The sequence below is a fragment of the Microcebus murinus genome, chromosome 17, assembly GCF_040939455.1.
Source record: "Microcebus murinus isolate Inina chromosome 17, M.murinus_Inina_mat1.0, whole genome shotgun sequence".
Taxonomy (NCBI): Eukaryota; Metazoa; Chordata; class Mammalia; order Primates; family Cheirogaleidae; genus Microcebus; species Microcebus murinus.
This window is the reverse complement of record NC_134120.1, coordinates 18,368,654-18,393,877: the sequence shown is the minus strand read 5'-3', so window position 1 is coordinate 18,393,877 and position 25,224 is coordinate 18,368,654. Positions and strand designations below refer to the sequence as shown.

The 25,224-nt window shown below is 39.8% G+C and overlaps 1 protein-coding gene across 10 annotated transcripts in view; it reads right to left on the bottom strand.

The window, feature by feature from the left end:
• TCF4 (transcription factor 4) overlaps positions 1-25,224 on the bottom strand; it is a 348,000-nt gene that overhangs the window by 153,249 nt on the left and 169,527 nt on the right. For all 10 annotated transcript variants that reach the window (XM_012745438.3, XM_012745444.3, XM_012745439.3 and 7 more), the window contains one exon: positions 18,377-18,441. In XM_012745438.3, coding sequence (XP_012600892.1) covers positions 18,377-18,441 — 65 coding nt within the window. The remainder of the gene's footprint in view (positions 1-18,376; positions 18,442-25,224) is intronic.

The window sequence follows — 25,224 nt, the reverse complement described above, 5'->3', positions numbered from 1 at the left end:
AACCTATAAGCACAGGTGACTCAATCCAAACCAAGCCAGCTTGTCTACAAGCTGTACCCGACTCCAGTACATGCCCAAATAAATAGAGCTGCATTTGAAGACACTACGACAAGGCAAAGAATTAAACGCTTGAAGTCCCAAGCTTATATTTGTATAATAATTTAAAATATTTCCCCATCCCCAAAGTCCAGCCTGATACCTCTGGTGTATAGGAAATATCCTAACAAGACAGCTCATGTTACTGGGTTGGCCATACATTCCACGAAGTACAGAAGCTGTGAACTCAGGGAGATTCTGGAATCTTCCCCCAAAAAGGCAGTGTCAGGCCTGGCTGGAAAGGAAAAAAAAATCAACCCTCATCCAAAACACACACATCCCAAGCACTATGTTGTCACATGAGTGAAATCTGTTGTCATGACCTTCAAAGAAGACATTAATGATGTGATCCCAGGATTCGGCACGCATACTTCCCTGCTTCTGTCTAACTCTACCATGAAATACTAAGTCTATATGAAAAAGCAACTTCTCATCCCATCCCACACATGTCGATCCACTGAGACCCCATGACCAACTACCACTAAGCAGATTTTGCATCCTACTGGCCTGATTCGGCCTGGGTCAGCCTGAAACAGGATCTCATATCTTCCTCTACCAAGACAGACTATGGTCACCTTAAAAAGTGCCATTTATTATTATTATTATTTTTTTTGCCAATATACCCCAGCTCAAGATGGTCAATGGATTAATATTCTTTTCTGAGCTTTTCAATTATGCTGCCTTCTGAGTCTGAGGGCTGGCAGGCAGGGCAACCCTGTCAGAGCTGCAGAGAGCTCTGCAGATGTCTCTGTTGTGTTCAGTCAAACTGAAAAGGAGAAAAGATGGCCCTCTGACAACAGACAGCTGTCAATTAGATGGCACGCTCACACTCGGTAGGCCAACGAGTGGCAGTGGAGGTGACAAGTGCTTGGCTAATCAGCATGCCTATAAAATCACAGCCCTTCCCAGCGCCACTCACACCAGCACAGGAGGTGACAGCATGTGCAGTCTTCAACCATGCCTGTCCCCCCACCCCCAGTGTTATTAGTACTGTTAGAGAGGCTCAGGTCAACGCAATGCGCCTAGAAACAAAAATCACACCTATGAAAATTAAAGAGCAGGAACAGGGGAAAAAAAAACACCTTCAGCAAAATGACCCCAAATGGGAATACAGTGATACAGTAACCTATTCAGAGCTGGCTCACGTTGATACCAGAAGAAGAAAACCCAGTAGACACTGATAACTAAAGATAAGAGGTAAAGCTATCTGTCACCTGACCTTTTCCCCATCCTCCATCTTGTTTTTCCCCCTCTAGCCACCAGGCGGCACTTGGGGGCTAGATCCTTGTTGAGGAAACTAAAGATTCTGAGCTTTTCCAAGAGCTCAAATATTGGCAGTGGGGGTGGGTGGGTGGGGATGGAGTGAATCTGAAAGTAGAGCTGAAGGGAGAAACCCAGGGGTCTGTAGAGCAGAAAACCAAGCTCTCAAAATCTTACACTTATTTTCTCAATTAGCTAACCCTTCAGCTCAAAAATACTTTCTCTAAACTCTTCATTAAATGCTATCTGCGCGTGACAGATATTTTAACTCATTGATGACAAAAACACCCCCCCCCAATCTCACTTCTCTATTGGCTTCTAAAAGAACAGCTGATTGGAAGCAGAGGAATCAGGAAGAAAAACAAGGAGGTGGGAGAACCAGCAGATACAGAGTCAAATTTCAAATCTGTGGCTGTCCCCCTGCAGTGCGTAAGTGGGAACAGCATTGCCCTGTTCTAGATAAAGATAAATCCAAACAAAATACAGCCCGTTTAAGTTCAACCCTGATCTACCCAGGGTCTTTCACAGCCACCCTACGTCCTGACCACTTTTATTCAACTCTTCTGCGGCCGCTGCTATCCCAGACAGGAGTCCACCCTGCCTGCCATGCCCACGACAAAACTCCCAAAGGTTTTCCTAAAATAACTTTTAAAAGACCATTGAAGACTAACAAGGACAAGTAGGAAAAGCTGATTTGGGGGATGAGTGCCCTTCATCTTTTGGGAGTCAAAGAAAAAGTCAGAATTGACGGCAAAGCTCTGCCCCAAGGCTTGTCGAGCTCTGCCCCGGCTCTCATGGCCCCAGAGGCTGCTCCAGTCTCAAGGAAATCAGACCATCACTGCTGGGTGCCAAAGTTGCACAATGTCCACATGGCCCCTGCCATCAGCTCATCCCTGGAGGACAAAGCTGCCTGTCTTCCAGGGAAATCTAAGAAGCCATTCAATCTCTATCTGCATTTACGACCAACAAGCAGGAGCAGTGCCAGGACACAGCCTGAGACTGGCCACCGTCTCTCTCCAACACCAACACCTACAACTGCGAGTCAAGTTGGTATAGCAGGCCCTGCCTGCCTCCTATTGGCTGCCAGGCACCTCCAGAAGCGGGCTGGGTCCCCATCCAGGGAATCCCCGTGGCAGGGCTGAGTGACCATGTCACCAGCATGCCAGGCCAGTCCACTGCACTGCCAAGTGTTTGGGACACTCCTGTTCTCTCTGCCTTGACTCTTTAAAGCTGTGATGTCATCCACTTAGACCCTCTCATGGACACCAAAATGCATCAACATTACACAGCCTTGGACATTCAGACCATTTCAAACTCTTCACCACTGTTCCAGCTAATACTAAAATGGGCATCTTCCAGCTGAACACTTTTTCCCTCTCGTGGACTCTTTCCTAAGCATGAAAATCCAAGAAGCACAATCACCGTCATTGCTTGGTCATATGTCAATGTGCAATTGCATTTCCCCTAAATCTCACGAGGACTATTTCTAATATTGAACACAGCCTTTTATTTTGAGGTAAGCAAGCAATGCTTACTGTGTAAAATAAATAAAAATTCAAACAATGCAGGAGGAGCATGTCAAGGAAAAAGAAAAGTATGCTGCACACATATGAAAGTCAAGGTCATCCCAGCAGTCCCGGCTTCCCCCAGGCACAGCTTCAGAGCAGAGACCGGAGCAGTTACTAGGAGTGCCAGGACACTGTGCCATCTCTCACTCTACTTGGACCTCCCTTTCACCTGTTGAAAAACTTAAGAGGGTCCAACCCTGTGTCATGCAGGCTCCACTGTTCCTGAGCGTTTCTGGGGAGACGGGGATCTGAGGGGTCCTGCACTCGAGCAGCAAGAGTCGCCACATCATAGAGGCTAAGGCAGCACTGGCTTGCTGACTCGCCCGTTTCCTCTTAGTGTCTCTGATACGCAGGCACCGTGTCTATGCTAGTGAGGGAGGAGGCCATTTCCACAGGGGAGGAGGAAAAGCCGTTATTAAGAAAAAGCCTGGGCTGCAGAGCATTAGGACTGGAGGGTGGTCTGACCACCTATTTGTCCCTGGAAGGTCAGAGTCTAGTTCAGGTTCACATTGGACCCTACTGGTCATGGCTCTGAAGGGAGGTTCACTCCCCGTTTGCTCTGGGGGACACGGTTTATGTGTGGGCTCTTGCCTATGGCAAATGGCCCTTATGGGAATCACATCTATTAAAAACAGAGTATTGAGTGCCCTGCTCAGCCTGGCTCACAGTTTGGTTCTAACCAGAACAAGGGTGGCCTTATCAGTCCTCTGGGGGCTGAAGATAGTCAAGGCTCTCTCCAGTTCCATTAGGGCCGACGGACATCCTATCTTGCACACTCGTTTCTTAGTTATTGTAAAGCTTTTACATATTTAGGGAGCTTTTCCATCAAAATATTCTGGAATGGCTAGAGGCTCAGACATATTAATGATATCTGCACACATGCGCTTTTTATCCAAGTTCACAGCTCCTGGTCACTGAGGGTAAACAGTGTTATCAGTGATTATTATGGATTTAGTCAAGTATATTTTATTCCTGTCATTTATGAGCACTTGTGTTGGCTGGTATTTACAATGTCGGGATTCTGTCACTCTGGCAACCTTCTGAGACAACATTTTTCCAGTGTTACAGTGACATTTCAAAAACTCAGTATTTACAAGCAAACGACACCCTCTGGCTCTGTGACAGTGTGATTCAATGGTAGCTGAACAAAGGGACAATCGTCTAGAAATTTCTTCAGGATGCATTTCCAGCTGCTACTAGCTATGACTTCATGGTCTAGGTGGCCTTTTGCTCTTTGACAGGAAGAGGACACAAAGACATCAAACAAAGACGTCAGTGTTACATGCTATTGGAATTTTAGTTGTGTTGTGTGGCTCTATCTGAGCAAGGTCTGCTGTGTGATGCTGAACAAATCTCAACATCTCTGAGCATTATTTCCCGTTTGCTACAAAGTGGTACCGACTGCCGCATGACCCTGAGGTCTGTCTGACTCTAACGGTCTATCTTTAAGGATTTCAACATTATAAACAAAAGCTAAACTCATTATCATCGTTCATTTTTGTCATGCCCTACCTCAAGGTTACAAAAAAGAAGAAGAAGAAAAAGAAGTAGTAGTAGTCCTAGTAGTAGTGGTAGTAGTAGAAGAGTCACATGGAGGAAACAGGAAGAAGAAAATCATGACCTACCCAGCTCATCCACTTATTCCCTGTTCCCACACATCCTCTGCCAAGCAAGATGCATCAGGGAGAGTGACGGAGCACGAAACCTGGAGGGTGAGACACAGTTGGTGCTGCCCTTCCCCCCTAAGCTCCAAGGCCATTTCCACCTTCAGGAGGACTGTGGTCCCATCCACCACCACCAGGCAGCAGAGAGTTACTCCCACTGACGGGCAACACACAACCTGGGAAATATGTACCATGCAACTGCAATTTGTACTTAGGTATAGGAATCATTCAAAATATTCTTTTTTGATTCTGTGAAGACAATGCTCTTGATACACAGATTGCTGGGGTCTTCCTAACCTCTTTAGAAATGCACATTCCTACAGACAGAAAGTGCTTCCGTGAATGACACCCAAGTTGACAGTAGAGAGCTGGAACCACCTATGTAAGACCGTGGGCTACTTGCTACGACAAAAAGCAACACCAACTTTATCCAGTGATAAAGAATGAAAGAGAACATGGCAAATCTGGAGCCAAAGGACTTTGTTCCCTTGTCCCATCTCTGCCACTTATTATTAATGGAGAAAAACAAAAATCTGATTTTCAGTTTCTTCACCAATAAAACGGAATTAAAAATAGCTCCTGCCTCAAAGCATCATTGGCACGATTAAGTCAAGAAATCTCCATGGGAGTGTTTAAATATAAATAAAATAAGTAAAGTGCTCACATACAATTTGTTACTGCGGTTGGTTCATTTATTCACTCACTCATCTATCTTCTGACTCTTTAGCAAATACTTCTCAAGTGTCCAGGGTTGACAGGCCTAAGCTCTGCCCTCCTCTGGCTGTAGAGAGTGTGGACAAGGGTCAGGAAAGAGACGCACACCAGGGACCACCTGAACACAGAAGAAGGGCATCGCATTCTGGTCTGGTTATAACATGGAGGGTCCCTGAAAGAAACAATGTATGAGCTGAATCTTGAACAAAATGGGTGAGGTATGTGGTAAAGAAGATGTAAGGTGAGGAGAAGGGGAGGCAGAATATTCTAGACCAATGGAAGGACCCTTGCAAGGATAGAGAGAACCATGAAAGAAACTCGTAAGGGAACTGCAAGCAGCTCAGTGTGGCTGGAGCAGGAGATGTGAGTGGAGAGCAGAACTGATGACATCTGGAAACTAGGGGCTTATGGAGGTGAGGGAGACCGAGTAGTCTCACTCAGGTGGTGGCAGGGGGTCAGTCACCAAGCCAAGGCACACAGATGGAAGGACCAACCCTGATGGGATATTCAATCAACAGAATTCAAATTCAACAGCACAATACCCTAGGTGAATTAGCTATTTTTCCACTCCCACGTGCCTGGTAATTTTACTCTAGCTTCTTGAAAACTGATCCGAATGGATACACGAATATGAATTTGAAAACTTAAAATATTACAACCTCAAATTAGGTGACAATACTATTATCTCAAGCCCTCTACCTAGAAAGCAACAGCAGGATCCTCAGTGGGTCAGAGGGTGCATTTCATTGTCAATATCTATTGAACACTCACAACGAAGGTTAAGTGGAATATATTATTGTTGGATGTTGTAGAAGGTTCTGACTGCTAGCTAAAAGGCTCTACAGAGAGCCAATTTAGTATGTCTGCATCTTATTTCTAGAGCATTACCTATATCTAGAGAAAAGATAAAATTATTTGCACCAGATAACTAAGGAACACATATTGGATGAAACTTCATAGGAGTCTCTGATCTTGGCATCTATGAGCTTCCAAAAGGCACACTGTAAAATTTTAGATGAGAGCACAATTACCTAGGACGTAATGAGATGAAAATCTGCTTTGTAATGACGTATGAATGGAGACAGCCTGGAGTCCAAGAACTAATAGGGCGTATGTATTATCTGCAAAAAGGACAGGAACAAGGTCTCTAGAAATAAATCTAATAAACGTTCCCTTGACACAAGAAACCCTAAACTTTATTAAAATGTTCTTTCCATTGACAAAAGGGCACCCAAGACTTACATCCTCAAAACAAATTGAAACAAGTCTTACTTGATAGCTAATTAGGGGTAGAACTGCCAGGAACAGGTTCTTATTAGTGACTTCTCTTTGGCTGAGGCACTGAAGTGGCAACGACGCAGAAAGACTCCTTGAGGGACGATGTCATAGAAGTGGCAGGTGTTGACATTCTTCTTTGCCACATGTCATTGTCCATAGCAAATCTTTTACCACCACTGATGTTGTGTTGTACCAGTCACTCTACACATGACAGTTCTGAGTTGCTGAGCTCAGTGTGACACACAGACATCATAGTTCAAAAGTACTAGTAACAGATATTTCTACAGGGGTGAATCACATCCAAGGGAAGAAAGTTCAGGGCATGGGACTTCAAAGCAGTGGTGCAGACTGAGCTAAGGTGTACTTCTCAACTTTCGCATGAGTTTTGGTCCAAAAGTTTGTTTTGAATTCAAAATGCATTTTTATACTGAGAAAAAATATTCTATAGGAAAATGTTAAAACCCTTCTAAGACCTTAAATTCTGATTACCGTTGGGGTATTGGATCCTAGTGGTAAGCAGTGACCCTCTCCAGAATCCAGCCCTTTATCCTCATGAAACCTAGAATCTCTCCGAATCCTGAATGGAGCACAAGACACCCCAGGAGAACACAGACCGAGCAGTATCTCCTGGGCTCAGGCAACCGCAAGTGAATGAATGATCACTGGCTTTAATCACTATTCGTATCAAGAAAGAAAATTCATTATTTAAACATGCAAGTGTTTTTAATCCTGACCAGTTATAGATGGCACTATCTGATATTTTCTATTAATACCCTCTCTACAGCAGTCATCACCTCGTATTCACCTGTGACTTCATCCTGTGAAATCATCTACTTCTAACTTTCATCAGAAGACCTACTTTCTGAGTCTATGCTCACCTTGGGGACAGTGTCGACCTCTCATGACGCCCTCAGTCCAGTTAGACATAGTCCTTTTGAATAGCACAACATGTTCTTTCTTTCCAAGAAACTATGCAATGAGGAAACTTCTTATTGTCCCATAAGGTTAAACACACACATACATATACATATAAATTATATATCAAACCTTATATATATTATATATACTACCTTATATATTTTATATATAGTCCCATATATATAAAGATATATATATATATATATATATATTCCCATATAATGGGAATCTTGTCTTTGGATTTTTTCATTGAAAATATAAAGCAAATTTATAAGTTTTTCTTCTTATTTAAATCACTGTAATATTGGCATGATTCATTTACATGAAGACCTATATAGATGCACTATATACTTTAAGTGGCGGATAAGTAAAAATAAGTTTATGCTCAGAAATACTTTTATGTCACTAAATATTTTACTATTATTTCTTCTGTGGATATGAAACTATTTTATAGGCATCCACTATTGACCCAATCTTCAACAAAGAGTGTTCAGATAAGGTATTTAATCAAATAGGAACCCCTCTTCACACACTCTAACTAACCAACCTACTAACTCTTTGTATGATTTTCTCTTTCTGCCATTATGATGATCACACAGATCTCAAGGAAGCTTATAAAAATCTCAAAGTACAAGATAAGTTAAGATTTTGATCCTGCTTTTGGAACCTTTACATTTACTTAATAGTCACTTAAGAGTTAAAGCCGCATGTTAGGGGTCCTTTCTTTTTATCCTGTGTTTACTGTGGCCAGATTCTCAAAATGTTTGCTTAATATAGCTTGCATAGTATTTTTTTAATATGTAAAGATGAGGGGAGAAGAAAAACAAAAGTGAGACTAGATGAAAAGTAACTTATCATCAAAGTATGAGAAAAGCTAGCTACTCGGCTAAATAAAAATAACATATTTAGTAATTTGTAATATAAGAATAAAATGAACTCATAGGGTCTCAAGAGGTCTGCAATAGGATCTTTGCAAAAGGTAGCTTGCCAATTTAATTGAGGTAGGAGTTATTTAATTTTTTTACAGGTATAGTTTTCAATAAAACTACATATGCCTATAATACTGCAATGGCAGATGTGTCTCGATTATTAGAGATGGGCTCGAGGGAATATATACAATGGATCTTGAAATCTGTAAGCAGCTGTTTGCAGGGGGCTGGAAATGATGGGGGAGGGCATTGTACCACACACACATGTTCTTTAAGTGCAGCAATGTTTTGTTATTTTACTGCAGGTGTATTACAGAGATGAAATTTAATAACTTACTGTATACAATACCAATAAAACAGAAAAGATTCAGTGCCCTGCTGTTCATTATCGTGGTATAAATGAGCTCAGATTATTCTGTGTGCATGCACGGTCAAACCCCAACACGCAGAGATCCCCACATACAGAGCTTTAGAGGATGGGCACTGCTTCAAAACCTCAAGGATGTTCCTCCTTCATTATTTCATATCACTGAATCTTTGCTGTCCCAAATGCACATAAACATGGCTTTGAGGTAGGTTCACAATAAGATATATCTGGTATTTTTTTTTTATAAGTCATAGAAATCCTTCACTGAAAGATGTCTTTTGAAAGGAGAGGCAAATGGAAATGAGGAATATGTAGGTTTCATTAAGTACCCCAATAATGTAACAAGGATAATATATTCTATTCAACGGAACCTGGTAAAGTGCCAGGCTAAAGTCGCTATCCCGCCAAAATGTGACTTTGCCCTCTATGAAGCACAAGAAACGTCTGACGAAAGTAAGGCCATACTATGAAAAAAAGCAACATTCGTGTGTTAAAAATGCTAAAGCAAATACAAGTAAGTATTCTCGCAGGTTTCAGTTTTCTCCTCCCGTGAAACTATTTCTATGAGATAAAAAATAACACACTGAACATTAAAGGTTCATGCTTTGGGAAGCTCAGTTAATCTGTGAGTGAAAGCATGGGTAAACAAACCTACATAAATATCCAAGGCGTGCACACGATTTTTCCAAGAATGGCGTGCTTCAATTCTAAGCACGTTATCACTATCAGGCACAGCAGCAGACTCAATAATATCTGCTCTTTTCTTAAGTATTTCTTTCTAAAAAGTCCTTAATAAATCCTTTTACTTCAGATTATGGGGTTTTGTTGGTTATCTTCCAATGTTGCCAACATTTTAATTTGGGGTTTCAGTTTTAAGAGCTTCAGAAAACTACCCTCAATGATGGAATAATATCAAACATGACCTTACATAAAGAAGTGAATATTTCTGTTTTGTCAGATTGAAGCATTGTCCCAATGCTGAATTGTGAGTATACTGCCTTTCTTGTAGGAAGAAAATACAGGATTATACTGATTTCTACATGGTATGTAGGTATATTTCAACATTATATTATATCAGGTACACCCCAGTGTTGTACCAATTATTTGTTTGGCCATTAATTGATTTTCCCTTTTGTCTTTACCTATCAGAAATATAAACATGAACAACTGTAGTCCTAATTGGCTAGAGGCTATTAAAAACCTCTTAATGCTTTTCATAAGAAAAGAAAAGTTAATCCCAAGATCCTGGTGAAATTTCGATTTGGATACTAGAAGTCCATTTCTTTGGTGTCTTATAAATCATCTCGAAGCAATTTCCATGGCTTTTTATGCACTAGCTGCCTGAACTGTTGTATAAGACTTGCCTATGCTTCTAACACATATTCTGTCATTTCATATATTTCACACGTGGGCTAAATGCCAAAATTGAAAAGTTATTGGGTCACATTTAAGAGCCTGCTAAACGTATTGTTTCAGAATCTTGGTGTATGTAGCTCTTGTGTTTTTGGAACAATCCTTTGATCTATGATGAATCCAAATTTGTGTAATAGCAAACCATATTCTGCCTACATTGCACAAAAAGCAAGGCCAAAATATAATCTATACATTTTTAAGAAAGTGTTCATGCTGTTGCTAAAATGTGAATTGGCATATTCCACCCCAGCCTTTTCACAGGAAATCCTCATTGGTTTTAAGGAAATTGCACATGCTAATTCTGAGGATGTTACTGAATAGATTATCCATATAAACTTTTTTTTCTTTTCTTTTCTTTTTTTTTAAGGCTGGGCAGTCATGAGCAGTGTGACCTGCCCTTCTCTATGTCTGCCTTCAGCAACTGTGTTCAGAGTTTAAGCCAACCCTGAATAGACTGTGTGAGGACAGGATTTTCCCATGGGCTGGAACCTATTGGAAGTGGTTTTCTAGATGAGACCTAATATGAACTTCTGAGTCTAGAAACTCCATTACGGACTTAGGCAGCAGGGAGCCCAACTTGGAAAAGCTGTCTTTGAAACAGACGTCTTAAGAGTTCAATGCCTGGCTCAGAAACTTACTTGGAGTTTGCTTTGGATCTGCTTGCTTTACTTCCCTTGAGCATCAGTCTCTTAATTATTAACTGAGGACAATAAGAACAACCTCAGAGATTTACAACATTGGCACCTAATATTAGTTCCCCAGGCTTCCTTCAGATTGAGCCCAAACTACCTTTTAGAAATTGACTGTTTTTGACATTCACTCATCAGCCATGTCTGAGTTGTGAAAGGACTGGAATTATTTTCGGTATCTAGCTGATCCTTGATAGAGCAGCTTCATAGAGCATCACAGCAATCCCCTGGAGGCAGTCAGTCGGCCACTGATGTTCAACCTTGTGAGTTGTTTAATAGCAATTACTAGAACATACAGCGGCAATGTGAGAATCTAGAGAAACTTCGGGGCTTATTGCAAGATTAATCTAACAGCTAGGGACACAAAGATTGTCACAAAGCTCTAAATTTCAGCAAAGGAATACTAGAGTTTAGTTTGCAAGGAAACGTACCTAAAATTACCTCCTTCATCCTGTAATCGAAGCTTCTCTGACCATCAGCCTGAGCCATCAGTATTTTTCTTATCATTATACTTTAAGAGATTTGTTTTAATACTTCCAGCATCTTCCAGGTAAGGGAACATATTAACAACAAAAATTAGTGACATCACACTTGTATATGTATGGAACACTAAAATTGACAGTGCTAAAATCAATGGTGAATGAAACCTCTTCTTTACAGAAGAATTATCAGCTATAAATGTAGAAGGAATGACTGAAGTTTAAAAAAAATCAGCAGTTTAAAATCCTCATTTAAAATAACTGATTTCAGGCAAGGATTATCGATGCGTGCTAAAACTATTGGGTCCAAAGGCGCTGGGGAAAAGGGTTATCCGCCCTGTGCCAAAGTATCAACATCAAGATTATTTGCTAATTGCAAAAGAGGAAAGGTTTCTTTACAGAGGATTGATCTGGGTGTCGCCACTTTTACCAAGTGATTAAAGTTAGCATCACCAATAGCAGCATAACTTAACATCATGATGGGATGCAATATGAAGCACTTAGCAATAAAGTACTCCAGAAAAATATTTTTAACCTGAATCTGTGTGAGCCGCTAGACCTAATTTTCAATCTGCAAGCAAAACAAGTGATAAACAAATTAAAAAGCACCACAAGGAAATAATCCAACAATTCTTTCTAGAATAGAAATATTTTATAAGACATCTACCCTGGTTTCTTTAAAGTTACTATCATTCAAAAAACAAACAAACAAACAGAAGACGATGAAGAAGAAGAAAGGGAGAGAGAGAGAGAGAGAGAGAGAGAGAGAGAGAGAGAGAGAGAGAGAGAGAGAGAGAGAGAGAAAGAAAGAAAGAAAGAAAGAAAGAAAGAAAGAAAGAAAGAAAGAAAGAAAGAAAGAAAGAAAGAAAGAAAGAAAGAGAGAGAGAAAGAAAGAAAGAGAGAGAGAAAGAAAATAAGTGGAGGAACTGCTAGTTGAAAACAAATTATAAAGAGATAGAAATCAAATAGTATGCATAAATGTAATGCCTCTTTTAAAAAAATCCATTGAATGCATTTTCATGGGGACAAATGAAGAAATGTGAGCATGAATTGGGATTAAGAAACTATTGTTAATTTCTTTAGGGATGGTAATATTTTAATTAGGCAAGTATTTTATTTTTAAGAGATGCATACTAAAAAAACTCGGGGTGCAATGTTATTAGATCTGCCACTTAAGAATGGTTTGCTGAAAAATACATATACTTATATATAATATATACACACAAGCAAATACTATGTAACAAATATTAACAACTGTTTAACCTAAACAGTAGTTACATGGCATTTCATTTTCCTATTTTTTCCAACTTTTCTGGGTGTTTAAATTTTTTCACTTTGTATGATTAAAAATAAAAATAAACATAAATGAATGGAGCTTGATTTCCTCCCCTTAATATCCAGGAAGCTGCTGGTGGGAATGGAAGGGTAGGTATGCAAGAGCTTCTCTTTGTTTCTTTCTTTCTTTTTTTTTTCTTAGTATCTAACATCACTAGAGGGTCAATAAGTATTTGTTAACCAATGCAATTAAAGAATGCGTCCATTCTCCACTTTGGTGAGTGCTGGGTGGATTTTGCAAGAAGAGCATACCCATAGCAATGTCCCCACATGAATGAGCTGATGCCTGGAAAACGGTGCTCAGGGATAGAGTCGCGATGGCATACACACTGCAAACCCAGGCCCTGTGATATCTAAAACTGTCACAATTTTAAATATCCTGTCCCACAGTTTACACTGGTCCATGCAAATGTTCAGACCAGGATTCTGACCTTTGCTTCCATTAACACATCCACCAGGCACACAGAACATCTATAATTCCCTCATTCGTGCCTGTCTGGATGCACAGGCCTAAGACGACGAAGCCACCAAGTGAACATTCAGCCCCTCAAAAGTCACAGCGAGTGTCTCTCTATGGCGTAACCTCGGTGTCCTTCCAGCGCCTGCCACAGCATGTTAGAAGAAAGGGCTTCCAGAGGACTTTTTTTGAGAGTAAGGTTTTCCTGGTTTTCGTAGGCATAAAAAAAGATGCTCGTGATATGGTTCAAATACATTACTATTCAGACTTTACTCCCTCAAAATGATTTCCACTCCATCTATTTAGTTAGCAGTTTGTATCATCATATACAGTTTACAATACATGTATAACTTGTAGCTATAAACATTTGTGCCATTAAAGCTCTCACAAAAAAAAAAAAAATTTTCCAAAAGTGATGCTGAGGAAATAAACATTAGGTCATCACAATTTTTGCCCTGCTAGGCACAGGGTACTCAGCACGAGATAAAGCAGACACGGCTCCTGCCCTCCAGGAGTTTACAGAATCCTGCGGAAACCAGCATTTAGCAAACACACCAATAAAGGCAAATTTGAAAAAGCATTGTGAAGGGAACGCAGAGTGCTAAAGCAGTATATATGTGACAGGGCGCCTGCAAGAGAGAGGTTCCTGGGAAGAACGCACAGGACCCCTGGACTGATTTACTGAACACTAAGAACAAACATTTAAGCATCATATCAAATTAAAAAACAATGTGTATTTTTGCTTACAAAAGCCCTAAATTGCCATTGTCATAATAGACAAAAGAATGCTGTGCCTTCGCTGCTTATATCCTTTCTGTTTTGACTTTAGATAAGAAAAACTTAAGGAGACCAAAAGTTTTAGAATTAAGTTACTTACAATACCTTTTGGATCAAAAATAAGAGAAAAAAAATCAGTTCTTAAATGTGTAATTCATTTCAGAATCAAATACATGTTTAAATCCAATGAATCAAAAACGAACAGGCTTACGGGCAGACTAAGTTATACATATATACAGAAGACCCGTTTCCTCTATAGCTTCAAAGTTTCTGGAATTTAAGAACAGTCTTTCTAGATTAGGTCTAATTCTTAAATCTCATCGGTCGGTTTTAAGATCTAAACATCAAATACCTTTATCAGCATAGCTCTCTTTGATCACTTACTAAGGGAAAAAAAAAAAAAAAAGAAGTCGAATGAGGTTAAAGCCTTGGACTTCACCAGAGAAAACAAGATATGGCCTGGGACATTCAGTTGTGGAATTCTGTATAAAGATTTCAAGGCACCTTACGGATTTTCAGCATATTGCTAATTTTCACTGCCTTTTAAATAAAGTTCATATGTAATATATTTCCGTGCCTTAAATAACTGAATTCATGCAAGCAGTCTAAAAGCTTTTTCAAGGTCAGGAGTAAGGCCAGATTTGGAATACAAGTCATTAAAATAGAGTATATTTCTATAGAACATTCTAGGAAATGATCAAACCTTAGAATCACCTGGGGAGTTGTCAGAAAAGCACAGGCCCAACTCATAAGATTCTAATTTGATTGGTTTCAGATAAGACTGAGCTTTCTGTATGACACACACACACACACACACACACACACACACACACACACACACACACACACACACTACCCACTCACCCATCTTGCCCAGGAGATACTAATAATGAAACTATAGCTTTAGACTCAGACTGTATCCCAGAAAAAAAAACAAAAACAATTCCTAACAATTAATTCTATCTTTCCATTTAAGGAGAAAACTTCTGCCCCCCGAATAACAAGCATTTGTGTTAATATCATCATAGCATTCAAAAACAGTAGATTTTGGCAAAATAAAAAAAAAAAGTTTGCAAATCGCTAAACATCCTACTCAAAGCAGCAAAAGAAGCCAAAAGCAAAGGACATTTTTTCCCTTCTGTCATTTGCAATGATGCTCGTTAGGTATTAGCTATTGGCTACCACAGTATTAAGGTTGGACTATCTTGGGAAAAAACTTTATTCCCACTCGTTTTTGTTTCTGTCAGACTTTCCATTATAAATTTTATTTTCTCTGCCAGTAAAAGTAGTATGAGGTTGCAATTTGGCAAGAACATTTTAAGCCTGGGTGTGATTTCCGTACCCCAATTTGATTTAAATTAGTTTTGCCATATTTAGTGAGAACTAAAAAAAAAGTTCATTTGGCCGCTTTTGTTTGTCTATTGGTTCATTTTCTATAAAATTCAAAAAGTCTCCAAAAAGTCACCTTGTTTATTTTCTGATAATTTCACAGGGAAATGTATTAATGAATTCATATTATCCCATAACTGTTTTTAATGAAAACAACTTAATTGATAATAAAGAACCTGCCGGCTTTTTTTTTTCTGCTAAAATATCCATTTTTTAAAAAGCCACATGTCTATCACTATTAGTGTTAAATCCTTAAGAGAGACATAATGGATATGTGTCTATTTTATTTTTAACTTGATGTATTTGTGAAACAATATACATCTCACAATAATAATTTATTCCTCCAGGACAGCATTTTACCACCTGTTGCTTACCACCACTATTTCTCTACCCCAAACAAAAGGCTATTGGGACTGGAATAAGCATGTTCCCATATTAACACTGCTCATCCCTTTAAGTCCACAGGATACACTGTTATAATATGATAAAGCAGCTTTTAGAGCACCTTAGGAGACATCATCTAAAGGTTTTCTATCCAGCATCTCCAGCCTATAGCTAGCAGAAGAAAACAAAAGCCTCCCCTCCCTGAGAGTCACTCACCTTGTCACACAGTGGGGAGTCATTTCAGCTGTGATCTGCTATTTAGACTTGAAGCCCAAGATACCGAGATTTTTGCCTTTCTTTTTGGTTTGCATAGCTGGTGTTGTAGACAGGGATTCAAAGAACAATACGGCACGAGAGAAACTGATTCCCTGGAAGACACACTATGGTCTGTTCTATTCTCAAATTTCACAGAAAGCACACATTCACACTATGTACCCTCCTCATCTTCAGCCCCTATTTCCTCTATCAGGGAATTTCCAAAATTTCGCTTTTATTTATCCTTAAGTAATCACACTGTTTATGGAGACTGCTGAGCCCACGCTAAAGCATAGAGATAGCCGAATCTTGCAAGACTCACAACCACGAAGCAGAAATAAGAAGGAAGGAATCTCCACACTCCACAGCGATATTAACGAAGGCTTTTTAAGAAAAGCATATGCAGTCATATTCCTATATACAGAAGAATTTTCCTGGACATGAATGTCTCAAAATGAACCTCCCAAGGCCCAGAAATTCAGCCATCCTATGCCAATCCGTCCACCTCTACCCCACCCTCTGCCCCTTCCACTTCTCACCTTGTGTTTGCAAAAAAAAAAAAAAATTAACTTCAGTGTCACCCGAGGGAAGTATTCCCCACAAACGGAGGGAGGAGGGTCTCTGTTCTGCACACACACAGACAGACTCACACAGTCTGGATGATGCTTTCACAAGTTAAGGGGCCTCACGCTTACTCAGCAGAGGAAATCTTTGTGTCTGTGAGGAATCACGCCAATTCCTATTAGTAAGAAAGGATACAGGGGCGAGGAAGCCTATTCTCTCAATGACCAGAAAAAGGGGCCCAGCGAAAACAGAGACCTCTGCCATGACCATCTGCAAAAAGGAAGGATGTTGTCAACTTTCTTCTCCCCAAAACTCTAATGACCTCCGCCTTGACCCTCCGAAACCAGATCCACAGGAACAGCTCTCCCGCAGGAATTGAGAGCTTTACACCAGAGACGCGGCACTCAGAGGCTTGTGGGCCAGGCTATCTAGCCCGAACATTTGCACTCACATTCCAAAGATGTTTCCGTTGCGCTGGAATGGCTGTAAATTTCTTTCCTGCAGAATTCTTTCCAAACAAACTGCCATGAACTGCACTCCGGCAGGCGTTCTTAACCAAGCACTGTTCACCTCATTGCAACAAATCTTTTAGATGCTGAATATGACTGAATTGGTGTCTGGGCCAAAGGAGTGAACTTTAAAAATGCAAATATATACAGGGGAAAAAATAAACAAACCAACCCACTTAGAATTCCACCTTTCTATGCCTGATACCTAAAGGAAACTTTCCTCATAGGGCTGTTTAATTAGGAAAAACGAACGTTTGCTTACATTTTTTCAGAGATATAGTGAAAAGATTGTTTAAAAAAAAAAAATAGAATCCCCCCCCATACCATTAAAGAAAATGGGAGGGCAAGAGAGTTCAAGAGAGCATCCCCTTTCCAGCATAAAAAAGAAAGAGTACATTCTGTTTGGGTGAATAATAAAGCAGTAGAGAGCTCTGAATATTAAAGGGGATTATTAAATTCTATCAAGACTTTTTCAAAGAAAGCAATGCACTTATAAAAAGGAAGTACAAATTTTTTTTAAAAGATTTAAAATATTGTGATTAATACTGACGCTGAAATTAAAAAGAAAGCATCTATAAAAACTCAATTGTCTTAAAACAAAGCTTAGGCTTTTAGCTATTGATAGTATTTTTAGAAATGGGCTCTCTCTGGAGAGTTAAAAGTATACAAATGCAGAGTGCACAGAGACACAAACACACACATGCTATACCTTTGTATTACACTGGCATTTTATTATTTAATTAAAGTACTCTTATTTTTCTAGCTCACGCATGCTTCCCTCGAGACGGCTTTGCTGTTAGCCTGCTGGCCTTGACTTCCAGCCAAAAACAATTCAGAAACAAAAAGGGACAACAAATCATATTTTCACAGACATTTTTATCCCTCAATACAACCCTGTTTTCACACAACATCATACAGTCCCTATGAAAACTATAATTTAGGGCAATAGCCACCCGAACCCAGGGTCTGACACATGGCTCCACGAAGTATTTCCTGTGTAAGAAATTCCTAAGTTCTTAATTGCAAATAAACTCTTTTGATAGAACCACTTTAACCGACATTGCTGGTTTGCAAACAGTGCCACTGGTACCGGCTGATGGCTTAAAAAATAAAAACAAGCCAGTCAGTGTAGTTCTGATAACGGCAGAGATCTAAAGATGAGGTGCCTATTAGTTCCAAGCTCTGTGTTATTTCATTACTTAAAGAGGAGTCATCAGCAGACTTTCCTGTGCATCTTAGTGTCACCGTTTAAAATGCATAATCGAATTTAGAAAACAAACATACACCAAGTTAATCCTCTCAACCCTTCCGCACCGCAGATTCTCACTTACCTGGTGGCAACCCTGTAAGTTTGATTCTCTCCCATAAGATGAGTATGAGCCCCTTTCTGTTTTACCTGCCAAGAGAAACAACAGAAAAGTGTAAATTGTCTCTTTCCTTTAAAAAAAATCTCCTCCAGGTAACAGACATCTACTTCTCTTCCCCGATGTTTACATACGTAAGTAGGCACTACTGGCAATGTATGCAAGCAAGAGAGGGAATAACACTTCCTCACTCTGGCTATGATAAACTGGAAAAAAATATCCTTCATTCCTATTCTTAGCCAAACTGCTCCACACTTCCAAAAACTGTCATTCCAATGGCCTCCACTTTCTCTAACAAACAAATTGTCATTCCTGATTTTCACTTTCTTTCTCACCCAAAATTCAAACAATTTCATTTTTATTTACACAGCAGGCAAATTATCTATGTAATGACCCTAGCCTAGTAATTCCCATTGATTATATTGACACTTAATGGTGAGGCCAAAGCTAATCAATCACAGGCTCTCCAGATGGTGAATTCAGCAAAGAAACTATTCAAAATTCTGAGTCTCTCTCTCTCTCTCTTTTTAAACTCCCTTTCCCAGGAGTAAATCCCATCATGATCAAGATGATGATGGAATTTACATTTGGGAAAGAGGGCTTTTGAAAAATTGCCCACTCTGAACCCAGGTTCAGATTCTACCAGTAGACCCAGCAGGACAAGGGATCACAGAATGTGAATGTCATGTTCTAATTCTAACAACCCAAATTTCATCTGTAGACTGCTCTACAGAGATACAGACAGGCTTCAGTGTGACTTGGTCACATCTAAGCATAAAATCAAGGCTGCTCATTTGTTTCTTTTTAAAGCATGGTTTAGCCTTAGTTTTCAGCAAGAAAGACAATGAAATCATACAACAAGAGATCTAAAGCAGGGGAGTCCAGATAGTGACATATGAAAGATCGTCACAGAAAACCGTCCATACCAGGAACTGCCCATAGCAGGACATTACAAGGGGAAAGCAAGGCAGCCCAGTGCCCAGGACCTCGCCACACCCAAGACTGGAGGATACTTCTTTCTTCAAAACTAGAGCTTTACAGCACATTATATTTTCTACGTAGGACTATACTGTTCTTTTTTTCCAATGGGAAAACTCAAAACTTGTACTTTGAGAGGCTAGATATCCTTCTAAGGTTTACAACCCCCGAATTCCCCATCTCAACCCAAGTTAACACAAACGCTAAAAGTAACAGTAGTGTTTTTATCATTTAGGTCAATGGCAATGTTATTAGAGGATGCCTTCCTGACACCAATACAAAGAAAGTATCTCAGATGAATTTTATGTCTGGCCAGAGGGGGACCCTGTTTCTAAGTCACTATATAATAAAATAGATGGTGATTTTTGAAGAAAGCCAAGTCTCAGTCTTAAAGTTAACCCTCTGTCTCCCAGTATGAACTTTGCTACTGCCTTCGATGAATCTCAAACTTGGTAAAACACCCTCAATCTCCATCTCTGGTGTAGTGTTCGGTACAAAGTATAAAATCAATGCCCATATCAGTTTCAATTTCAGTGAAACAATCACATCGCACAGACCGTCAGTCTTGGGAGATCTAAGAGAACAACTTTCATTGTATGAGGATTTTACATTGAAGAAAAGACACATTTACCTGTATCAGCAGCGTGAATGGTCATACAGCCATATTTACTCTTCTGTGTAAGTCAAATTTAAGCTACTTATACCCTTTCACTTCTCTCTATAAATATTATTAACAGAAAAAGCTCGACCTTTATGAGCTATCAAAGGACGCGGGCATTTTCCTTAAGCTCTTGCATCCAAAAAAGCTTCAGCACAAGCCCTACATAATTTAGTTTGATATGATATTCACTTGTTTAACAGGGTGATAGCAGGCAGGCAGGTAGGTAGGTAGGCAGGTAGGTAGGCAGGCAGACAGAGAGAGAGATAAATCAGAATTTTCTCTGACTTCATAGGAAATTGAGCATCTAGTGTCCTGTTTTGGTAATTTCTAAGAATGGAATTGTAAAATACAGTTTGAGGAAGAAAGGGCACTTATTTTTTTTCTCTAGGAGTTCCTGAAGCTGTCCCCTGTAGAAATTCACCACCAGCTTTATTTCCCAACTCGTCTCCAGCACACAGAACTGGAGGGAGGAATTTTCCTACCAGGATTTGCCCCACTTCATATACATAAGTTGGGGCTATTCCTTCCCTTATTTTAAAGCTACAAGGGCAGTGCAAATCATAAGGATTTAAAAAGAGAGAGCGACAGACAGAGAGAGAGAGAGAGAGAGAGAGAGAGGGAAAATGGGAGAGAAAGAGAAAAAAGAACGGAATGGAAAGAGCAAGGGGGAGAGAGAGGGAGGAGGGAGAGATGAGAAGAATATGAATTCACGCTGCGCAGTCCCTAAAGTGCTCTTGGCTACATGGACCCAGCATTCTTTACTATCATATCAGATACAGACTGCTTAATCTTAATTTTGCTTGTTAAAAAATATTTATCCAGATACAAAAATAAACCCACTGCAAATTACAAGTTGTCAGGGTTAAAAACCTACTCCTGTTTGTGTGGGGGAGGATAAGAGACCAGCATAGACATGAATCATTCTCAGTAATTTGAGTGTTTCCATGACATCAATGGGCACCCGTCCAGGACTCTGTCGAAGTCTGCGAGGTACCAAAGAGGCAGTGCAGCCAGCAGGAGGCTGGGAGGTGGACTTTTTTTTTTTTTTTTTAGGATTATGCTCCTTGTAAAGATTTCATCTGTAGCATCCACTTTTACCATCATATAGATCGCTCCAGAGATCATGAGCGAACACATTTCATTCTGATAGTGTAAGCCTTTAACTTTATTACATCTTTTTGTTCCCAAATTCAACTATAAATCTGCCCTCAGAGAGCCCAAACCCCCTGTTTGGGAGCACAATAATCAGGGGATGTGGATAAAGCCCAAGTACCTTTCTCAAACCTGAGCTACAGCTTCCTATCACTTTTTAATGCTCAAAAGCAGCCATTTTATAATAATAACACCTCGGTTTCTAGGGGGAAAAAATCTTTTGTGTAAACTGTCCATTAAAAAATTAGCTATGGGCTTGAGGTTGATTTTCTGCTTAAAATTCACTGGAACATGTGTTTCAGATAATAAAAATTTCAAGAGTGCTGATAACATGTTTGAGGAGGATCCTTAAGTAACTATCTGTGCTCACGAACACAAAAGCTCCTAAATATCTGCGTGTACTCTATGTCAGGGGTGGATCTTTGTCACTTCTACCAACTGGCTGGCGCGGATCCTCTCTCCATCCTTCAACACCCACCTCCCCCAAGAGCCCCCACAGCCACAACGGAGCTTTGAAAGAGCTAAAGATCCTATGTCTCCAATATTTGAAAGAGATAGCAGTGATGAACAAACCCGGCGCGCGTTCACTGCGGAATTTTCGAGACAACCCTCCGGTACTAGAATGCGACAGCCGCTGCAGATACTTTTTGGCACAAAGACAATGGTGGCAGTGCCAAGCCTCATGGCTAAAACTACTCAAAAGAGGCATGAGGGTAGCATTAATCGCTCAAGTCTTTTACTGCATGGAGTACTGTTGTCCATATTTTAAAAACTAAAAGTACCCATTAGTAACATTTGTCGTATGCCCATAAAGACTGGGGGGTGGGGGGTGGGGAGTAGGAGGTGGGGGAGGTGGGCGTGGGGGGAGATTCTGAAATATATACCAGAAACAAATCTTGTCAGGCATTTGATTCATTTTTATACCTAAGAGGACCAAATGTTAAATTTTGCTGCTGGTGACGATTTGCCGTGCACAGAACGAATGGTATGACCTAATGGAGTACACTGAAGGCTGAATGAAAGCTATGCAGAGGATTTCATAAACTAAGTCGACATATTGGCTAAACAACTTTCTCTTGCAAAAATGATGTATACAAGGAACATGTAATACTATGTCACAATTTTTTTAAATTAACCAAGAGAAACGCTGTAAGGGAGCAGACACAACATCCGTCAATCAATCCTTCTGGAGACAAAGGAGATGAACACGCAGCCCCGTCTCTAGAACAAGTCGGCAACTACAGTGAACAAACAATCCACAAAGTCAACATGTGTTCTGTCCACACTGAACCCGTCCACTGCTAAAACTTACATTTCAATTGGATTATTAAAAATGGCACCAAATGACAATCTAGAAAGGCTTCACTCGCCTCTGTTGCCCCTGAAAAACAAATCTAAGCAGAAAATACAAGCAAGTTCCCTTTTTTTTTAAAGGCCAATATTTTTGCTGATTTATTCAATTATCTTTCATCTCGCTATCCCAAGAAACAGCAGGAAAAACTATTTTTTGTCTGGGGGCGGTGTAGTTAACAAACATCTATAGAATTCCGAGTTTTATATTTTTATATTATTTGCCATTTGACTTCCAATTTTTCTTCCAATATATCCACAGTATCCTGATGTAAGGAAATTAGATGACAATGAAAATACTACAGGAAGGGGAAAAATGGTCTCATAAATCCATTCCATTCACAGGGATACTTCCAAGAGGTATAGCCTTTGGTAGATTACTGTGCCCCTGGACACACATGACAGTTCTAACTCACACAGAAAGAGTTAGAGACAGACAAGAGCAACTTATCCATAAAATGATTTCTGGAGATAAGCTCAGACGTGGATGATCCCTCTGGTGGTTGACCAGTAGGATAATAACAGGGTCACGTTTGGGTTTGTCGCCTTTTGTTCATAAAATGCCATCTTAAAAATCATATATAAATGGTAGGTGCTTCATCCACCACTGAAATAGATGCACCTGTATGGTGGAATATATCATCCTGTGAAAAGCCTTAATGAAAAATTATCTGATGCTGCAGGACAATACCACGCAAGGCTGTTTCACTGTTAATCCTCATTCTGGGAACTGAAGAATGAGCCTTTTGTTCCGTAGCATCAGCCTAGGGAACTCATCATAAACACGTTTGACTCCGAATAAATTTCCGTCCCCAGCCCCGGCCCCAACCTATCTCTGGTTACCCTATGGATTTCTTTTTTTCTTTTTAAATAAATATATTAAAAGGACTAATACTTTAAATAATGATTGAAATTTTTAGTGGTTCTGAACATACACAGGAGGTTATAATTTACAGTCCTTCCACCTTTTCCATGCCTGCCTTTTCTTCCCCTACCCAAATAAGAATAGCCGAGTCCTTATCATTTATTAACCACTACCCAAAGGGCTCTATGTAGAATGATTTATTCAATCTGCAAAGCAACTCTGTGAGGCAGGTAATATCAACACCATTCTGCAGACGAGGAAACTGAGAGATAGAAAATTGCCCACAGCCACACAGGTATAGGTGACAGGGCCAGAATTCACACCCTGGCGGTGTCTTTCCCAAGGCTGTGTTCTTAGTACTGTGCTATGCTGTGGTGTTTAAACTCTGAAAAAAAAAATGTATAAATAAACTAGAGGCCCAATACTGAAGACTCTCAAGTCCCAGAGCTCAAAACACTCATGAATTTGATATGAAATTAATGAAAGTGTCTTATAGGCGATGATAATTTACATTTACATGGTGTTTTATTCCTAAAAGGTCTCTAGGTACTTTATAGCTGTACAAATGATGTACACAGAATCTGTGACATCTCAACAATAAATTGCCACCATCTCCATGTTAACTCAAAGCAACTGATTAACAAAAACATGGCAGAAAACTGCATTTCTACACATTGCCTATGTGAACACTGTGACTTTGTATTAGAATGCACAGAGAAGACTGAAAGTAAAAATATAGTAATACTATGGGGCAATCCAGCATTGCTCACAGGTGGCTTCTATAGAATAGTGATCCCACCACAACAAGCTCCAAACATCAAAAAAGATGTTAATTAAAAGGATCTACAAAATGTTATAAGCTACCTTCCCCAGAAATTTACATTACGTCATAGCATGTTAAAGGCTCTGAGAAGTCCTGTAGTGAAGACATTTAATGTAGTTTTAATACAATTTTTCCTAAACTTATTTGAACACACATGCCTGTCCCCTCTTTTTTTTTTTTCTTCTGGTCTATTTATACAAGTCCTTAAGGAAGTTTAAGGACTACTAGTGTAAAAAACTTAAAGAATGCACTTGCTTAATATGTGTTTGTAGTTTTCCCTCAAATAAATAATGTAAGTTCAAAAATTGAATTTTATTTTATCTAAATTTACCCCCCAAAATTTTTGGCTATTTATTTGGTGTTGTTTCTATTGGCTTATATTTCTCATGGCAATCTGTGGGCATGTAGGTAATACCTCCATTGTTCTGACTAGCTGGGCGATGTTAATTATCCCCGTTCCCAGTTTGGAGGTGGGAGTCTGGGTTTATAAGAAAGCAGAAGTTGACATTATTCTTCCTATTTCTAAAATTTCAGAGAAGAGCATTGGTTCTCTCCTATAGAACCTTACGAAACGGGGACAACTCTGTCTTCATCCACAGGCATTTAAAAATCTGATTTTAAGATAAATTTCATGCTGAAAGAAATACAACTCAATTCCAGCAAATAAACTAGTCATCCGACTACCTAGGAAATCCTCTTCCTCCCCCTTCTTCCTAAACTGCAAACAGATAGACAAGCTGGAGGAAAGGTGACTGGACACATAGCTTGCATGTAACAAGGGATAACGAGGAAAGGGGAGTTAACCATTATTTCGGGAAAGACTGGCCGTAGCCCTCTCTTTCACTGACATTCTTTTAGTCATAAAAATTGAATACTCAGGGATGGTCTGTAACTCTGACCCTGCTGGAAAGGATGAGTTCTGGCCACATTTACTTCCTCACTGCTTCACCTCATCCCATCCAGGTCTTGTGGGGCCTTCAACACAG